Genomic DNA, 21442 nt, shown 5'->3' with positions numbered 1-21442 from the left:
CAACTGCAGATGTTTCAGAATTCGATGATCTTGAAGAGGTCGTATGTGTGAAACTTGCATGCGAATTCCTTTTGGGCTAGCATTTGAAGTGGTGTTGAGATTGTGTTGCCGTCTAACACGAGGCGTTTTCGGCTGCGGCGAGAGCGTACAGTGCTCTCGCGCAACAGCCAGCGAACGTGATCTGTTCGCGGCGCCGCGGGTTCAAATCCAAGTCCCGGCAATGTTTCTTGTATTATTTATGATCTGGCTCGGTTACACCGACGGCGGCGACGCGGCTCAACCCACGAACGGACGCTTAAGAGCTGCGCTCTAAAATGAAGAAGGCGCATCTAAACGGTTTAACGCTATTGACTGGACAGAGTTAGTTTGTGTGCAACGAACTTCTTCATAATTTTTTTAAATTTTTATCAAAGGTTCACAGGACGATACAAAATGAAACTGATGCACTCTTGTTCATTTTCTTGCTCTTTACTTACTGGCTGGTAGAACCAAGAACATGGAAGTGACATCTCCAGTACTTGTTTCCATGGTATATTAGTGGCAGGCAAGAGCAGCCGCTTGCATGAGAGATGTCGTTTATTTGTGGGCCCAATAGTACAACGCGCCTTTAACATGCCACTGTGCAATCTCGTAGGGGCTTTTTCTCGCTCGTATTCTTATATACGCGGAGTAGCATGCAGGAAGTTAAATGCACCATGTGGCCTCTTCGATAGAACACACTAATCTTCCGTGCAGTGTTCCTGTCCAAACTTGATAGGACGTCCATACAGAAATACATAGGACGGCACCGTCGTGTTACCGCTGCAGAGGCGTGTGCTTGCATTGCAGCAGCGCCGTCAGCGGAGAAAGCGAGCAACCGCGCCGCAGCGCATGGTAAAGTACGAGTACTAAAACCAGTCGCAATGACGCAGACGCAGTAAAGACACCCGGGACGACGCTTTACTGCGTCTTCGCAGTTTCTGCTGGTTTTATTTTTCGAAACATGTACAAGGTCGCCCAGCTCTCCCGTCTGCAAAATACAAGTTCCTGTTCAAGTTCTCCACTCTTGCAGTAATTTTTTCCGAAATTTCATGCATTGCTATCGTTTTAGAACAATGAGTTTCACCCACTGCATATTAGCGCCTGTAATCACCTAATTTTTGAGTTCCTAATTTTAATAATAACTGGTTTTTGGGGAAAGGAAATGGCGCAGTATCTGTCTCACATATCGTTGGACACCTGAACCGCGCCGTAAGGGAAGGCATAAGAGAGGGAGTGAAAGAAGAAGGGAAGAATAGGTGCCGTAGTGGAGGGCTCCGGCATAATTTCGACCACCTGGGGATCTTTAACGTGCACTGACATCGCACAGCAGACGGGCGCCTTAGCGTTTTTCCTCCATAAAAACGCAGCCGCCGCGGTCGGGTTCGAACCCGGGAACTCCGGATCAGTAGTCGAGCGCCCTAACCACTGGGCCACCGCGGCGGGGTTCCTAATTTTAGTGTTTTCATTCCTTGACAGGTTCCGCTCTGCTCCACTTGCATTTGCGAGCTGAGACAGCGTCGGCGCCTTGAGCATGCTTGCGCTGGGGGAAGCGGGAGCAGGTTGGAAGCGAACGGCCGATGGTTCCATTCCCGCCTCGATCAGCGGTAAGTTGCGAGAACAGCAAGACTCTCGGAAGATTAGCCGACGCCATAAGCACCTAATGCTCAAAAAACCTTCGATGATCTGAAGCATTCTTTGATCATGAAGCGAGCGGCTGCCAGCGGCCAGTGGCTCTAACCACCACACGGCACCCAGTGTCAGCTTCAACCCACCCACTTGAATTAGCGACCTCCCTTCTTCAGACACTCGATCCCAACGTGATCTCCAAATCAACCTGCTTTGAAGATTAAAACTGCCTTCTTGGGGTAAAAAAAAATAATGTTTCATGGGAAACGCAGGAGTGCACGAGAGGGGAGGCTGGATACGTTCGCTCTCTGTGTACCCAAAGAGAGGACACTTCGCTTGTTTACTGTAAGGCATGCTTACTGCAAGGCCGAAGAAATTACGATATACCACCTTTCTGAATATTTTTTTTTATTTGGGCAGGCTGAAACAAAAGTATGCTATGTACGAGGTGGGCAAGGCATAAGCTGCATTTTGAATCGTGTAGCGCAATTGCCTGTGACGGTTATGGACGATTGTTTTCCTATTATATTGTGGTACTATTTAGGGATATTAAAGTTGAGCACAGCACTTCGCCTCTTGGATGCCAGAGTGTTCGTCACCATTTTTGCATTTATTGTTGCACTGAAGATGACAACCGGTGCATGCCTTGTACGTTTAATCACGGCACAGATTTTGCTCCTACATTAATCATGGCAGGTCATGCCCCGTTAGGAAATTGCGCGTGGACACAATGACGACGCGTAAAGTAGCGCAAAAAAAAACTCATTCGAGATTATTGAGCACTCTTCTATTTCCATTTTCAGTGCGCTCGATGAGTTTAAACAAGAAGAGAAGACCGTATTCGGAAAATGTTTAATGCTCAGTATCCAGCATGACTTTGCAAGTGACGAGCTAACTTAAAATAGCGAAATATTTTGGTGGCAAAACAATCATTTCATAAAATCTCCGCCGGTCACTTTTAACTCATCAGGCGGTGGCGGCTATGGGCATGGTGACCATGTTGGTTGATTCTAAGAAGGACGGCTCTCTGACATCGACAGCCTTGAAGCCATCCACGTCGCTCAGCTCCCTGGAGCTGAATTTCGCAATGATGGCTTTTGGTCCAGCGGCTTTGGGAGTCAAGTAGAAGTTGATAGTCACTTCTTCACCGGCGTGAATTTTCCTGGAAAGAAACCACTTCGTGTGAGAAAGCTCGCGGACAAATTATTTCCATTTCTTCAATCAACCGAGGGGCTTAACCCTTTCCGGCCCAAATTAAAACGGTTTAATACATAAAAATGATATCTAGACATTAGCACATGTAGGAAGAGGATCATTCAAAAAGATAAAAAATCAAAGTTACGTTTGTTCTTTATTAGTTTATGCGTGATTCTAAATGGAATCAGCACGACTTAATAGGCGCAAAATGCTTCGTCCGGCAATTTATTTGAACATTTGATTTATTATCAACTGCTTTGAGAGTACATTTGTCTTTGCTGAAGTAGAGGTATGTGTCACTGTTCCTACCAGAATGACGTGCCACACATGTCATGTACTAAGTCAGAATGACATGACACACAGCTTACTTTATTTTTTCGTTGTGTGCGGGTCAGTGCGCGGATTCTTGAGTCAATTGAAGACAAGCACTGGTTCTTTTAAGAGGTGGCGTCTAAGAGGCAGGGCGACCACGCTCCCAGCATCCAAATTTCCAGCCACTAGCACACAGCATCTAGCCTTATGCACTGAGTAAAATTCGTAATGCGAAATTCACAAAGGCTGAGTTCTGCGGAAACTTTTCAAGTATTCGTACGGGGAAGGGGCTCCTTGCGATGGGGATCGAATTCTTGAATTCTGCCTTGTTCAGCTGTAACACGCAGCGTCCACAAAACGTGATTTCTCGCTATTACTTTTTTGGATGCACCGCACGAATTGTTGGGCGAGTTGGTTGGCTTTCTGAAGGTTGAAGCCTTGATAGCTTTCAACCTTCGGCGTAGTTGCGCCCCCAATAGGTTATACATCGTCTTGCAGTTAAATTTGCTACCATGGGCGATATTTCATAGAGATTTCAATGGTTTCGTATTATACTTTGTATTTGGGTTCCTGCGATGAATGTTATTTTTTCTTCATCAGGTGAATTGCCATCTCAGCAAGTGTGATCGGGGGCCACTCTCGACGCTGCTTCCTTTCCACATTGAAAGTGCTTGAGCAGAACGCGACCACGCTGCTTATTCTACAATGAGGCATCTAAGTACCAGCGAGTTCATCTGGAACAATTAAAATTTGTGAAATAATTTAGCGCCTGTAAATACGTTTTACCAAAACAATTTATTTTGAAGGAGTAACACGATTACTGCTTCTACTCTTCTGCGTGAATAGAACGAAAGTAAAATTGTTTTCTCCTGCACGGTGCAAGGGTGGAAGGGGTGTCAGCCGATGGGGACAGCAAAGCGTACGATTTATGCCAGTAGGTAGGAAGGAGGTATAAAAACTGCGACCAGGTGGAAGATCACTAACATATGTTGATAAATTTTGAAAAGTCGGAACTACTGCAAAAACACTGCAACTTTCTTGTTCAGTTCAAAACTGGTGGCCCCTAAATTGGGGATTTAGTTCCTTTATTATTTTTTCTTTGTACAGAATTTAAAAACTGTTTGCACCTATTGCCGTCGGCTAGTTTAAGGTACAAAACATGAAATAACACGCAGGCAACGTCAAGAAATATGAACCAATGTGCTATTATATATTGCAAACTTATGCATAACTAATCGCAGAATATAAAAAATAGTAAAGGCAAGAAATCCAGGTACAGGACAGCACTTCTTATTTGAATTCAATCTAAGAGAAAACATGGAATACAAAGATTAAATAATCTTACAATGCATGGGGCATAAAATTGAAAAATAAATTCCAGAAATGGGTCAAGAACTAAAATCAATAGATCAGTGCAAGAAATAAGCAAAATAACACAGAAAAAGAAACACAATTTAAGAGCAGTGTAATAATACGAAACACAACACAAGTAACACAGTTAAAGAGCAATGTAATAACGCAGAACAATCATAACATACGAATGAAATGTTTTTTTTTTCAGATTATTAATGAAGCTATTGGACAGCTTTAGATCATGTGGTTGACTATTCATGACTAACACCAGCGAATTATAGAAGTGTTTCACCAATAGCATTATTAACAGGCGACAGATTAAAACCACTATAAGAGAGGTTGCTAGTTCCACGGGATGATAGCCGAAACATAGATACACTGAATAAGTGATTGTGCTTGGCTACACTGCTAATGCAAATAGCTGTTCTTAAATGCCACAAAAGATCAGAAGTTAGTATGCTTAATCTTTCAGACAATGGCTGACTCGAATTGTTGAACTTAATGTGGGTTATAATTCTAACTGCGTGTTTTTGTAATCGCCTAAGGGGATCGAGATATGCACTGTATGTTGAGCCCGAGACTCAATGCAATACGCCAGATGAGTATAAAAAGACACGAACTAAAGGATTCGCAATATATCTTTGTCAAAATATTCGTGTGCTTTAATAGCGCAAAGCAGACAGATGCTATCTTCCCACAGGCTGTATCAATATGATTACTCCAACGAGAATGTTTGCCCACTATGACGCTGATATTTAATTGAATTAATTTGCTTAAGCAGACTGTTCATGCGAACTCCAATGACACCTCTATTAATATGCTTACTTCGCGAGTGAAATATGATGAATTTCGTTCTATTAAAATTAAGGGTGAGTTTACTGACAAAGAAAAGTGAAATTTTTTTCCAAATCCGCGTTTGCCTTCACTTCTAACTCTTCGGAGTGTCGGCCGTAGGTAGCTATGATTGCTGTGTCGTCGGCACAAATCATAATCCGATACGAACTCAGCATATGGCGCAAGTCATTTGCATATAGAGAGAATAACCCCGGACCAGGACGAATTTTTCTTTAACTACAAAGTTTCTGAGGAAGCTGTATAGCTTTCCTTTGTAGTCGTATGGCTGCGCTCGGGTGGATGTCAATGAGTAATTACTCCCTTATCAGAAAGAATAACAGAGGCCCCAGCACGGATCCATGCGGTATGGCTGTATGAATATGCTGTAGTGATGACTTGCTATTGTTTATGAGGAGCGACTGTTGACGGTGATTGATATCGTTTGCAAATACATCAACAACCTTCCCACGAGAACCGTAATGCTTTAGTTTCTTTCGAAGAATATTGTGATCTATGGTGCCAAAAGCTTTTTTTGCATTAAAATATGATTGCTGCATGTTAGTTGCCGTTTAATGTTTTCTTGATTACCTGAGTCAAGCAAAGAATTGAAGAAGATGTTGAGTAATTCGGCTGAAAGCCATGCTGCTGCGGGCATAGTACATTGAACTTGTTAAGGAACTTAAAACATGACTCACCAGAGCTTTTTCAAAGATTGCATTAATAACGCTGAGAACAGAGATGGGTCGATAACTCGGAGGACCACAAGGGTCATCGTCCTTGTATATTGGGACTGCTTTAGCTACTTTAAAAACAGAAGGGTTAGTCGCAAACTGTAGAGAATGATTACATAACCTACATAAAAATTGGCCCAATGATGCTTATATTATCTTCGATTACGCACGACGGAATTCGGTCCAATCCAGAGGCTTTAATGGCTGACAATTTGAGTATAATAGAAGTTATTTCAGATAGCTCAATATCATATATAACGAACGTATTGATAATAGGACTGATAAATACCTGGGTCTCTGAACCCGAGAATCCCATAGCTGAAGGTATTCTAATACCTTGGAAGAAAGAGTTAGTTTTTCTGTCATGCTGCGGTCGATATTTGCGGGAAGAACATGGTTTATGTGTGGATTGCCGATCAATTCTTTAACTGTAGCCCACATTCGTTTTGTATCGCCGGAAAACAGTAGGATATGAAACGTATAATATGCTTTCTTACGTTTGCGCATTAGGGAGAGACATTTATTGTGCAGACTTTTGTACTGTGCCAAGTAATAATGGTTAGTTTTGTGATGCCTTCATCATGATACCAATATTCTTTGGATTTTAGGACATCCAGGATGTGCTGGGTCGTCCATGGACAGGGTGGGGTATCATATGAATGAGCGCGTATTGTTCGCCTACAGTTTATCAAGGTCTCTAAGAATATTTACAATTGGACATCAATGTCATCATTGTATATAATAGCAGGATGTTATGCTAAAACAGTGTTTCGTACCATGGAATAGTCAGTTTTCGCCATGTGCTTATGGTTTTCTAGTTTAGTTAGCACTTGTATCGTAAGTAAAGAGCATTGGGCTGTGATCAGAAATAGGTTCCTGATAGACACCAACATGATCCTGTATATTAAGGTTTGTTAAACCATGATCCAATAATAGAGGATGTTGTACTTGTTACATGCGTAGGACTTCTAATTACGTTGCGGAAGCCAAAGATTTCAGCAAAAATCAATAGTGTTTATTGGATGCCTTATTAGTGTCGATAATAAAGCCCCCCCCAATAATGACGACAGTGGCTTTATGTTCAGTTGTCATCAGCGGGAGAACTGATTACAGAATAGACAAGAAAGCTGGAAGACTATCATTTGAAGTCGACAAATGACATATATGAATAATAGAAGTTCAAGCTTGACGAACAAGGATTCGACACCTGAGGAACTGCACAAATATCCGTTGGAAGGTGCGAAAAAGCAAGAAGGCATTTTGGAAAAGCACAACAACACCGCCCCAAGCCCGCGTCGTTCTTTGATCGGAAATGGCTGTGAGATCGTTACGTGTAGCTATTTCGTCGTCCTGTAACCACGTTTCTGTAACAGAGGTAATTTCGAAAGGCTTCCTGTGTCTTGCAAGAAAGTAACGAGGTGGTTGAAGTTTTTTTCTCAAGCTGCCTATATTACAACGGGATATGAACAAATTGTTATCATTGCGAAGGTCGTTGACTTCTGTTACGGTGTACGGCAAGATAACGGAAGAGGCGTTTAAGGTTCAGCGCTTTTAGATAGCTTCCACCAAATAATCTTCAAGTCGCATAAAGCACCTTCCAGTTATTCGTCTTCCTGGATAGTATTTTTTTCTTGAGACACCAATGCAGACTGCCAACCCTTTTCCCGCTTGGTCCGTATGGTCTTTGCTGGAAGTGCCGTGTTTTCAAGGTAAAGTGCTCATTCAAGTAAACTGAATCATTTGACTTGATACCAAGAACTGAGGTGTTAAGTCTTTTTTTTTTTTGCTGCTGCTGCTTTCAAAAGGTTGTCGCGGGTAGATCTGGAAGTGAACTTCACGATTATGTTCGTAAGTCCTTTCGATGGAAGTCTGTGTACGGCGTCGATGTGAAAGATCCACTTGTAAACAAGTGGAAATCCTCTCATGTGTATCAGCTATGCGCTGTTTTTGGTTTCCTGAGATACCTTTCAATTAAATATTATTCCTCTTACAGTTTTGTTTTAATTCAATCAGCTGAATTTTTTTCAGCTCTTTCACCAGTGGAGCCATTGAAATCACTGGTCCTGAAAGGCTAATGATATTGAATAGAGGTAGAAGGGGTGGCGACACTTTTTACTAATTATGGCTGGGTATGCCCGCCCAGCTCGCTTGGTGACCAGCAAAAACACCTAATATAAGCCGAATAGGCTGTAGGCCTAATTATTTGTCGTTAAACTTGTGAGCCTGTAGCGTTTTTATTTGATGAATGTCCCTTATGCAATGCCTGCAAAGGCCCTTAGGGTATTTGCGATAAATAAATAAATAACTCGGAAGAGAGAAGAGCTACTCAGGTGGATTTCCACTTACTGAAAGTTTGCTTCGCCAGTCCGGGGTCCTCAGCCAGTGTTCTAACTAGTTTCCTTGTGTGTTCTAAACAATAATGTATGTGTGTAGGGTACTGCCTGCTACTTAAGAAAGGTTGCAAACACCGTTTAACCGGCGGCTTACTGCTGCCAGGTTCAGGCCTGTTGGCTGCCTGAGAAAAAGAATAAGCTTCGCCGTGGTACGCACCGTGATGAAGTACTGGAGACGTTTTCTCTGCATCTTTCGTTCAGAGTTGTGGCTCAAAAAGCGCATTGAAAATACTTGCGTACTTACTGCTTTAGCACGCTCGCGAATAACGTTAAGAGAATACTGACTCAATACGTACTACTCAACACCTTTAGCGGGACACTTACTGCTTAACTGGCAACCTCAGCGGTTCCGGGAGCCCAGGTCCCTCGATGACGAACATCCCCTTGGTCAGTGGCTTTGGCAGCGGGTTTCTGAATGTGGCTTTGACTTTCAGTGGCTTCTTCACCAGTGCGTCACCCTCAGGCTGCAACAGCAAAGGTGCACAGTTTTAAACCATCGTTGTCTACCATCTCATGGAGTATGCGAAGTATGTCAGAAAAAAAACAATTACAGCCCAGAAACTACATGAAATACATGACATATGCAGACTTAGGTAATGAAAAATGTATGAAAAATTGACGGTCGATTTGCGCTGTTAGGCCAAATTCGAATTAGGTGCGCTAGCACTGCAGTTTTCACTTCGGTTCCGGTGCTCGGATTCATTGTTCCGGACGGAAGTTCGATTAGAGTTAATAAGATGACCACGTATGCGGAATTGGTCATTCTCTACATTCACAGATCCCGGGGAGTCCTCGTGCCACTCCTGCGCAGTGGTGCAGCGTTTAAGCGATGCAACACAGCAGTGCAACACTGCATCAGTGGCGCTTGAGAGACCCAGGTTACTGTTGCCAAGTAACTTCGCGCCTTAAGATTAAAAAAAAGAATCATTCCCCTTTGCACCTTGGTTTCTGTGACTGTTGTCTTCCCTACGCACGCACGCACACACACACACACACACACACACACACACACACACACACACACACACACACACACACACACACACACACACACACACACACACACACACACACACACACACACACACACACACACACACACACACACACACACGCACGCACGCACACACGCACGCACGCACGCACGCACGCACACGCACACGCACACGCACACGCGCACACGCACACGCACACGCACACGCACACGCACACGCACACGCACACGCACACACACACACACACACACACACACACACACACACACACACACACACACACACACACACACACACACACACACACACACACACACACACACACACACACACACACACACACATTCTCATTTCAGGGGTATTTATGTGTAGTGTAGCTGAACCTTGAGAGTGTTCACCAGAACCACCCTCGTCCATAGCGGCGCACGCAGTACGTCCTGTGTTACCGCTAGTGCCACGTGAAACGGGATCGAATGATCGAATGGTGAGCGCGGAAGCTGTGCGAGGACCCTCTTATGCTACCTACGGAATCAAGACTGTCAGAACCGAAGCCCTCGTTGAGCTATTGAGCAGACAAGGGAAGGGAATAAAGGGGCTCGTTATGACATACATGACGGAAGCCAACAGTCAGCGAAGCTAAGGAGCATATGGGGATGCTTTTTTCTTAATTTCTGGTCCCGATCAATGGGAGATTAATAGCGTAATTATTCTACCGCTTAAAAATTAATTAGAAAGAAGAAAAACCGCATGCCGCCCGTGGGATCCGAACCTACGACTTTCGCGTCCGATGCTCTAGCAACTGAGCTAGGTGACGGTTGTCCAGTCTTCGGCTTTTGGGGGCATTTATGTGTAGTGTAGCCGAACCTTGAGCGTATTTACCAGCGCCACCCTCGTCAATAGCGGCGGAAGTAGTACGTCCTGTATTACGGCGAGTGCGCCTATAAATGTGATCGAACGGTCTGGGAGGTTGCCCAAACACGGTGGGCAGGTGGGCAACCTGCAGCAAAGCAGGCTTCAGACAAATGCACAACGACGAAATGCGGGAAATGGCCACTATATAACTATCTCACAAAAAAAAATGCCATGAATTGTGCAAGCGACGTGAACAGTATTGGGCAGCTCTTCGGTAACTAACGCCTGACAGAAATGTTAGATGACGCGTCACATCGCGAGGTGACTTCTCACCAGTATCAAAAATGGAAACCGAAGGCTTTTTTTATGCGCCATTTTATATTTGCGACCCACCTATCCAGCCGGCGAAAAAGCGTTTTCACGATTATTGATAATTTTATGAACTGACTTAGTCAATGGCAGTTCATATGTTACTGCAGGATATATGTTATTACTGACACATTTCACAATAGTAGCTTGAATTTTCCTTCCTTCTCATGGCCTATGAAACAATACGCGTGTATTGTGTTTCATAATGCGGTCCTCCTCCCTCTTCACCATTTGAGGCTTGCTGGTAGTTTGCGTCTGAACATACGCATCATGCGAACTTTTTGTGCGACAATTCAACAACAATACGCAATGGCGTCAAAGTGCACTCCCAGCAGCGAAACGTTGCTGTTCGTTGTCTTTTGTTTATATTCCATACGTCATCTAGAAGTGAAAACCCTGCAAGACAAAGAGGTAATTGTTCGCGGGAATTCAGTGTGATTTTTTAAAATAAAATACATACTGAAAGCGTTTTAGCTTTCGCGAGAATACATGTACATGCACATGCAGGGTTGCAAAATGTAAGAAATAAAGCCCCTATGAAGAATCAAGACCTAGAACAACGAACACTTTCCAGAAAAACGATTCTTCACACCAGCATGCGAAATAAAAAAGAAGAGTCCGGGTATAATGCAACCGCGCTGCAGATGAGGATGGTGTAAAAAATATCTTGAGTATCTTGAACGATGAAAAATTGGTACATAGGAAAGGTTCTAAATGTGCAGTAACAGACGCAGAGACACTTTGTTAAAAGCATGTGCTAAAATAAAGGTGACGAAGAGGGAAGAATAAAATCTGAGAGCAATTATTTTAAGATGCTTCAAGAGACGGTGACCTAGTCTTTGAAGCTATAGGTCGGGTTGTCTTAGCGCAGTTACCGAAGAATATTTTCCCAGGCGAATAAATCTACCCGAAAAATGTACAAACGATAGTGGGATGACTGAAAATATTTTTTTAGAGTGTCACATCTAAACGTGTCAGTCCTTCCCAGCCCTTGGGATTTAGGGATGTCAGGAAAAAACGTTAACGCATTTGCGTAGAAAGTACATGGGGAATTAAAAAATTATCTACACTTTTCGTTCTGCAGTTTATGCACACAAAGGTAGGCGTATAACATGCAGCTCATCGTTTTTATACACAGTCAACTCCCTTTTCAATGCTCTAATGCCCATCGGGCCTCAAGCTGAGGTATTCCTTCCAATAAGAAGGTGTTTGGATGGTGTTTGTGGAAATTCGACGACCTCGATAAGCATCCTTGAGCGGCCCGAAGAGTTGAAAGTCAGAGGGAGCGAGATCTGCCAGACTTCAGGGAAGGGTGTTCCAGTACCTCAAAAATTCACGGGGGGGGGGGGGGGGGCACTTTGTTGACCTGAAGTGCGGTGAGGCGAAAGTCTTTATCGCGGTGTTGCTGCTTGTGTCACTGATGTGTGGTTAAGATGTTAATTAAGTACACACAATTGTTTGTGAATCTTTAATGCTAGAGACACTGGAGGGCGCGTGGGAGGCATCCATCCGATTCGACGCCTTTCTGCAAACACTCTCCTAGACAAGGAGAACTACATATGTGTTAATTGGCAGGAAGTCGCGTAGTTGTCAGCACGCTCGGCTGCGGAACGGAAGGATAATGGTTCGAATCCAATCGCGGGCAAAAGATTTTGTTCTTATCTAGTTGAAGAGCGCAACGGATGGGCGGACGGTATGACGTCACTTCCGTTGTCGTGACTTCCGGTTGGCGATGTAACGGACGGACAGGATCTCGACCAGGAGTATGAGCCATTAAAGGCCTTCGCCTTAAAACCAAACTTCTTGATAGTTTAATCGCCGTGGCGAGCCGTGTGCGGGCATGTGCAGTCATGCAAAAAGACTTTTCTTGCGCTGTCCCTGCAATGCGCCGTCTGCGACTAATACGTGCGCGGGCGGCCGTCATATTGCCCCGCATGCGTCGAGTTGGCGCACCTGTGGTCACGCGTGCGCAATTTATCTAGATCGCATCATTTGCCTTCCAGCTGTTGCCGCATAAATATGTCCGCTCCGCTAGCATTTCGCACCAAGGAGGAACAATGAGCAGCAATCCATTTTTTTTTGGTCGAAAGGTGTTCCTGAAAAGGGCTGAAATTCACCACAAACTGATCACAGTGCGGGTTAAGTGCTTTACCACGCAGAGGTGTTTTTCGTGGGTCAATAAGTTTAAAACTGTCCGGTATAGTGTGACACATGAACAGGGAGCAGCGCGCACGTCAAACCCGACAACAGACGACAATATTCAGTAATCTCGATAGATGCTTCCGGCGGATAGGCGATTTTTAAACAAGCTGAGTTTTGAGGTGCTGGAACACACTCCGTGCTGTCCAGATCTCGGTCCCTCGGATGTTCACCTGTATGGACAATGGGGCTTTGCGAGGAGGTGGATTTTGCACAAACCAAAAGCGGTGCAAAAGTGGCCTAAATACCAGACAAAATGTTTCATATTAAAAGGAACTCCCAAGCCTGAGGCCCGTTGGACAGTAGTGCAATAAGAAGGGAGGAGACTATGAGGAAAAATAATGTACATGTTGTACACCTAGCTTTGTGTAAAGAAGCTGTAGAATGGAGAGTGTAGATGATATTTTACTTATTCGCATAGTAAAAAATCGTTGTAGGATTGGTGCTGTAAAAGTCAGGAAAATTCGCAGATCCATCACATTAAGAACCAGCGCTAAAAAAACACACAGAGGACGAGACGAGACACACGAGAAGGCGAAGGCGCGTTCTTTACCTTGTTTTTCTAATGAAAGTAGAAGAATAACCGACACTTAGTCTATTCGAAAGTAGAGGAATAACCGACACTTAGTCTGAGCCATGCGACCACAGCATAAGACGGCAAAACTGGTTGTGCCCGCCATCGCCCTGTTTCGAAGTGTGTGCTTATATCTTCGGTCTTTTCATTCATCTACACGCCAGAGTGGATGACATAGCTTACTGAGGTCGTGATGCTATGTCACACCCACTCTATGCGGTGCAAAACGTACCACAGAAGACGTACAGGGGTATCCACGTGTAAAAAGCTCTTCCACGTGTAAAAAAAGAAAAAAAAAACTTTGGGGGACACTTAAGTTCACCTTAAGATTATGATGCGATAGCGTTAAAGGGTCCCTACGGTCGCTTGAGGGCCCCCTGGTGCTGCTATCACATACTCCTTTATTACACATCTTCCATATAAATTGGTGACGCTAATTGTTGACACTAATTAACTACTTGTTCCTGTTATGTATTTTGCCTACTATGCTGTGTGAGGTGCTCGTACAAGGTCCCCATTTATCCCACTGATCGAACGTTGCTCAGTGGTATAAAGGTAGCGTGTCCGACTCGCCCAATAGACCGCGGTTAGATTCCGCTTGACCACATTTTTTTTTCTTTTTTTAGCGTAACTACTTTTTTACGTCACTAGTATCTCGACTAAACAGTTTTTCAGTCACAACGGCACCAACGCCGGGTTTTCCGCCAACCGGGACCTTTAACGCTACAGCATTAAAAGACTCCCTCCTGACTCCGTATGCTCTATACCATGTGCTAAGAGACATGACGTCTGACTGCTAAATGTGACACATAGTTTACTGACCTCAATCTTGACATCCGGCATGCGCACCCTGAAGTCGTCCTGGGCAAAATAGTCAAATTTGGTCTCTTTGATGGTGGCCAACGTGGCGATGTTGAACATAGCTTGGTCCAGTAGCAGCTTCTCGTACTCCGGGTAGGTCACCTCGAGAGAGATTTCCTCCCCTGAAAAATGCGTGACGTGGTGATGATTCACACCTGATATACCACTGCTGTAAAGGGCAACTAGAACATCCCTCTGAACACGTCGAACTGACATGCCTGGCTAGTAGATTGCGTACAAAAATAGCTCGATTAAACTATAACGTTACACATAGCGTGGGAAGCTTCACGGACTAAGCCTAACTCCTTATAACGTCCGCCATCAGTGACGTTACATAACATTTAACAATTTTTATGAAAATATCCAAGTATGTAATTGCAGTTTTTGGCCAGCAACTCTACTAAGCAACACTGTATTATGCTGTTTCTTGGTGTGGAAAGTGGGACATAGTGATAGGTGCTCAGCAAACAGTTCTCTGAGTATAGTCACAATGACAAATATATTTGTCTCCAACTATTCCATCTGTGGTGTTTCATTTGAAGGAGCTGAAAACAAAAAAAAGTTTCTGAAAGGTGTGTTGAATTCGCATATGAAATGCAACGACTACATCCAATAGATTACTGCAGCAGCACTACGTGAACTTTTCTCTCGCCCCAATTTTTGAGGCGCTCCTAACACTTGTAAATAGTTAACATATGATATCCTTACAACATAAAAAATGTAAGCGCCGCAATTATTTCGGATAACGTCCTCGTGGAAAGGATGCGCTCGTTTTACATTCGGGCCAGTCCTCCGCTGGGCCGCTGTGTCGCTCCTCTTCACCGCTCTACCCTTTTTAGAACGAAGAGCTTCCCCCCGCCCCCTCCCGCTGAATGAACCATTTATTTATTATGACCACATTCAACAAGCACAGAAGAATTAATTCCTCATCACTAAAGTCCAGCTTTCTTGGCCATCACCTTCAATATGAGGCGAATCAACTATGAAATATTTAAGACTGTATAGAATTGTATGATACTGTTATGAACATATTGATGGGAATGATCTAACTTTCCAATGCGTCACAAAATCTTGATTTTAAAGTTTGTCCAGTGCTCAATCCGAGTAGTTAAGAGTGCCATAGAAAACCAATGGGGTGTATTTTTGACAATGATTGTGAGGCACCTGTGGGATATTTTAAGATAGTGCTCTGAACATATTGATCTAAATGGTGCAATCTAATAGCCGTTGATGAACATTGCATTCACCAACAACTTCCCGTTGAAAAATGCACTCGTCCAAAATTTCTAGGTATGAGTAAATCGAATCCCGTCATCATAGGCGTAAAATTTCTCGTCTGTAGTGCCTGCACAACCTAATTCGCGGTAAACTAAGCAATTATTCTGTTCCTTTCGTGACCATCACAAACTGTTAACGATAGTCATCACCATATCGCAGGTTAGTCCTACTTCGTAGCCCTACTGCGTACAAGCGTACGCTTTTAAGCTGTATAGCTCTCCACGAACAATTAAAGAGGGGAATATTTTTTCAGTAAAGCTGTATTGAATAACGCCATTGATAAAGCGCTTCGTGATGCCTTTTTAGTCCTTTATAGCTATTGATCTGAATATATATTTCACTTATTTTAACGTTTTATGCTTTTTGCCGCCATCGTATGCTACTTGAAATAGGTTGTATTTAAATTTAATGTTTGCCCAGCTGGTGATTATGCACGGGTTAAGTACATCAACGAGTCTTTACTCCTCATTATTGCCCTCCATCATTAGAAGAGTATAAAACATCAGCAGTACTGTATCAATTACTGCCAGCAAATAAGTGCATCACTCATGTCAGGAGTTTACGCCGGCCTGTATATCTGTGCCTCACAGGCACACCTGCATAAGGACTTCACCGAAAAATACTCAAGAAAAGAAAGCCGATAGTGTGCCCTGTACCTCAGTAGATAGCATTAGCGGCAAATGCAAATAAATGTCAAATTAATGTATTTAAATAGTACGGCAAGAACTAAATACCTAGAATATAACCACTGCCAGCGGCCAGGGCATAAAAAGGGAGGCCAACGATCTTGCGTGTTGAACAGAAAAGATGTCACAGTCAGGGTGTGGTCGTAATGGGAAAAAATAATGAAGGAAACGGATGAATTTAAATTCTCCGAACTGCTGCGCGTGGGCCCAGCTCTCCGAGGTGACAAGATACGCTAGCGAACTGAAGAGGCGAGGAGGGAGGCAAGCGGGAACAATGACACCGTAAGAGATTGGTACACGCCGGATTCCATAGTATACGCGTGTTTATAAAAAAGCCTCTTGAATAAAGAAAGCTGCTCAAGTCTTTGCCTGGTCCTCTCCCAGACATTCGCAGATTGTGCCATCGATTTTTCAGGGATAGCGTAACTTATTGCAAAACAGAGCGTTTTTGTCACCTCGTAAAGTTTCTTTCCACATATAGAGACAAGTCTCTTCAGTTTAAATGGCGACGCGGGATCCGAAACTTCCTGTTTCACTGAGCTGTAGCTGACGTGCCTGGAGACTAGGAACTTGTTTTTCACGATGTTATCGGCTATTCTCCAGGTCATATGGCATCTCAATAATCTCGCTGAGCTTAGGTCGAATGCCAGCCCAAGTGGAAACAGGGAGGCGCCACATACGCTGCTTACACTGGTGACTCTTTTTTTGCTGTGGTTTTTGGGGTGTCCAAATTACCTTTTGCACTACACTCGACAGGGTTCGTTTTAGTTCCGCGACAAGCGCTCAAAAAAAGTACTTTTTTTTTTTCACACCAAACATATCCTCGCATGGGTATAGCTTGCTTTTTTCCTACGAAACAAACGTATGAGGCCGCACCGACAGTTACGTAACCTAAAGACCCTCTTTTGCACTTAATAATAACAAAATAACTTTCATTACTGAGTTGTAAAAACAGGAAATAAATTTTGCTTTGTTTGTTATCGAAGACTGGGCTGGTGGTGGAGGAGCAGGGCTGCACTCACTTGAGTTTGGCTTGATGGCCACGTCGAACTGACCACTCTTGACCAGCTTCTTCTTGTTGCCCGTGTAGTGGGTGCTCTCGACGCGCATGACCACGTGCGCTGTGTACTCCTTGGTCGGGTTCTTGTTCCGGGCGCTCAGCTTCACCTGCACACCAGGCGGTACATGCGCGCGTGGATGGCACGCTTCGCTGCGGTGGATTGGGCGTTTGACACCGATCCGTTTAGAACGGACAGGTCCAAAAGCGCTGAGACCACTTAAGGAGACTTTAGATGGACGTAACTGATTAAAACGAGATTATTGATTTGTTGTTGGAGCCTGTTCATGGAGAGATACCTCTACCTGGAAAATGCTCGTAGCATGTACGCGCAGCAATGCTACCATCACACTCGGCGCTAACCAATCGTAATCCCCGTTTTGTTCATGAGCACATGAGGAACGCGCTACGGGCCTGCCTTCGGGCAGTCAGAACGCTGGCGCCGTAGGCTACACGCTCGGCGACAAACGCTGGTGTCGCCCTTGGAGAACGAGCCCAGCGGAGAGTAATCCTACGAGTCTGCCTTGGCTCAAACGGGCGGTGTCATGCCGACCCGGCAATGCACATAGAAATGAGTTTTTCTCCTTTTCCTCCGGCATCGCGCACGCACTCATGCACCCCCCCCCCCCCCACACACACACACACGCACGAAAAAAAAAGCCGTACTCCGTGCAATGCCGCTAGATGTACACCCACGTAACTTTTCTTCCTTTCTTTAGCCTCATCATACAGTGTAACCGTGGGCGTACCATACCATAGAAAATGGTCATTGCGAAACCCTTCACGACGCTTTCCCCAGAGCCAGCGCAACGTAGGCAGAAGTAATTGTCTGCCGCCATGTATCGCAACGGGCTGGAGCTGAACGCGTTTAATATTCACCGTAGAGAAAGGAAAAGATAAAATATTTGCGGCTGGCCAACGCCAGCGTCTAATTAGTCGTTCCACATTGTGAAAATTTGAACTCATTTGCCTAATACTGAGTGGTAGAAATTTGCCCAGGTGGCGAAAACTTTGAATCCAATATTATTCAAGAGCTTACATACCTTTGAAGAATTATTCATGTAAAAGGTAATCAGAACAGTGAATAAATAAGGACAGTCTCGGTAGTCGTAAAGGAGCATAGGAGAATAGGTATAGGTACAGATTAATGAAATTTGCATAAATAACATCTGACTCGCCCCCAACCTCGGCAACATTTTGTTTTCCTCGAACCACCCAAGCTTCAGCTGCTTGTGGAACCCTGACTTCCACAACACTAGCACACTTGCGCCGAGGGCAACAAAAAGAAAAAAAATATTTATTACAACACAGTTTCATAATACTTTGCTCCCAGATTCAAGCCTGGATACACTGAATGCAAAATACTGGGACGCCTCAGCTTGAGCCGAGGAGTGCGGTCACAGCGCATATGACGGCCAACGGTCCCCAGAGTACACGGTGGCCTTCACCGCATAAGAGCTCCCTGGGAAAGCTCGCTTCCATGGAGTGGCAAATTGAGTTTTCGGCGGTGGGCTCATATTACTTTCCCCTCTTTTTTTCTGCAATGTACAATTATGGAAGCTAGTGTGTCTCGTTCATAGATATGAAGATGTGACGAGGTGCTGAACGGCACAAACGATGGCACAGACAAAAGCACACTTAGTCATAACTTAATTTGACGTAACGGTGCGAATGTTCGGAATTTTATGAGGCGTGGAAAGTCACGGATACGACAAAGATCTCACTTAACCTGAAACCACAAAAAAAAAGGAAGCAACACCAGGCGTTGGGGATGCAAATAAAGGTTGCAACAGAGGGCGTCAAGGGGGCCCCACAAGCACCGTCAATTGCGTACCGAGAACGGCGATCCGATGATAATGTCGTCCAGAAGCTCGAAGTCGAAGCTGACATCTTCCAGCTCGTCGTTCAGGTAGTAGCGGGAGTAGGCGTGGTTGCACTTGCGCAGAGCCTTGAGCATGGCGTTGCGCTCCTCTTGCGTGTCTGCGTGCGCACAATGAGGATTGCGTGATAAGTGTTGGAATGCTCTGACGCAGTGCATTCACTGCGACAGTAGCACCCAGCTATCTTGGAAGAGCGGAGAAGCGGGGGGGGGGGGGGGGGGGGGGGAGACCGTTTTTTCGTGGCTATGTGAACGCGAGCTCCATCCCTAATTACCTCGCTTAAAGTTAACAAAACAAGCAATGAACTTCTGACAGGCGCTGTAGTGAAATGTTTGGGACTCAAGCGTTTTTGAGCGCGTAACAAACAACCAGCGCAACCAGCGCAAGATGCGTAATCGCTGGAATAAAATAATGCGGCCGCCGAGGCCAGTATGAACCCGTGACCTCGTGACCAGCAGAAATATTATTGCCGCTTATCCAAACCATTCGGGTTTTCCAGCATCACCGCACCGAACTGCAAAAACACCTATACTATATATGGGAACCCAACCCCTCACGTTAATGTCTTATATCTGCGGAGGACCCATATGGTTTGCGGAATTATTGGTATTGTCAAAAAAATGTGATTGTGTCGATAGGGAGACGTAAACATAAAAATACATGCCGAGATAGCTAAAATATCACCCCAATTCTCAGCGCAATTATTGGTACGGAAAACGTATGAACAATAATAACCCTTATCATCAGCCTAACTACCGTCCACTGCAGGACTAAGGCCGTTCTCAATCACTACATTTCGTTCTGTCCTGCGCCAGCTGCGCCCCCTTATCCGCGCAAACTTCCTAATCTGCTCCACCCATCTGACTCTCTGACACCCTTTCCTGCGCTTGCCCTCTCGGAATCCACTCCGTTACTCTTAACGACCATCGGTTGCCTTGCGTTCCCATTACATGCTCTATCCATGCCTATTTCTTCCTGATTTCGACTAGGATGTCGTTAACTTACGTTTCTTCCCTGACCCACTCTGCTTTCTTCCGGTCTTTAAACGGAAGACAAAGTGGTAAATACTTTCCCCTTGAGGAATACTGGCAAGCTGCTATTCATGATCTAAGAGTACCTGCCAAATGCACTCCGTCCCATTCTTAGTCATCATCATCATCATCATCATCATCATAATCATCATCATCATCATCATCAGCATCAGCCTGACTACACCCACTGCCGGGCAGAGGTCTCTCCAATGTCTCTACAATTAACCCTGTCCTTTGCCAGCTGTTCCCAACCTATGCCTGCAAACCTCCTAATCTCACCCACCCACCTAACCTACTGCCGCCCCCTGCTACACTTGCCTTCTCTTGGAATCCACTCCGTTACCATTAAGGACCAGTGGTTATCTTACGTTCGCATCACATGCCCTGCCCAAGCCCATTTCTTCCTCTTGATTTCGACTAGGATTTCATTACACCGCGTTTGTTCCCTCACCCACACAGCCAGCTTGCGGTCTCTTAACCTATCATTTTTCTTTCCATGGCTCGCTGCGTTGTCCTTAGATTAAGTTTAACTCTTTTCGTTAGCCTCCACGTTACTGCCCCGTAGGTGAGTACCGGTAAGATACAGCTGCTGCACACTTTTCTCTTGAGGGAAATTGGTAAACTGTCATTCATGATCTGAGAGAACCTGCCATATGCGCTCCACCCCGTTCTTATCCTTCTAGTTATTTCCCTCTCATCATCCGGATCAGCTCTCCCTACCTGCCCTAAGTATTCCTTTACCACTTCCAGCACCTCGTTGCCAATTGTGAACTGCTGTTCTCTTGCCAGACTGTTGAACATTGCTTTGGTTTTCTGCATGTTAATTTTTACACCCACCGTACTGCTCTGTCTGTTCATTGATCATGATTTGCAGTTTATCTCCTGAGTGACTCAGCAAGGCAATGTCATAAGCGAATCATAGATTATTTACGTATTCTTCATTAACTCTTATCCCCAACTGTTCCCAATTCAGGCCTCGGAATACCTCCTGTACACATCCGGTGAATAGCATTGGCGAGATCGTGTCTCCTTACCTGACGCCCTTCCTTATTGGAATATTATTGCTGACTTTATGGAGGACTATGGTAGGTGTACAGTTCCTATATATATCTTCCAGTATTTTTACATAAGGCTCATCTACACCGTGATTCCGCAAGGCCTGTATGACTGCTGAGGTTTCCACTGAGTTGAAT

At 44.6% G+C, this 21442-nt stretch overlaps 1 protein-coding gene across 1 annotated transcript in view; it reads right to left on the bottom strand.

Moving 5' to 3' along the window:
• Window positions 1-2485: 2485 nt before the first annotated feature.
• The window catches only part of LOC144113963 (annulin-like), a 79380-nt gene continuing 60423 nt past the window's right edge, over window positions 2486-21442 (bottom strand). The window contains 5 exon segments of the mRNA XM_077647379.1: window positions 2486-2809; window positions 8792-8931; window positions 14279-14439; window positions 17304-17448; window positions 19173-19318. Coding sequence (XP_077503505.1) covers window positions 2614-2809; window positions 8792-8931; window positions 14279-14439; window positions 17304-17448; window positions 19173-19318 — 788 coding nt within the window. The 3' untranslated portion in view covers window positions 2486-2613.

Source organism: Amblyomma americanum, chromosome 1 (genome assembly GCF_052857255.1).
Source record: "Amblyomma americanum isolate KBUSLIRL-KWMA chromosome 1, ASM5285725v1, whole genome shotgun sequence".
In the NCBI taxonomy this organism is placed as follows: domain Eukaryota; kingdom Metazoa; phylum Arthropoda; class Arachnida; order Ixodida; family Ixodidae; genus Amblyomma; species Amblyomma americanum.
Note: the sequence above shows the minus strand (reverse complement) of the source record. Positions and strands in the feature narration are given on the sequence as shown.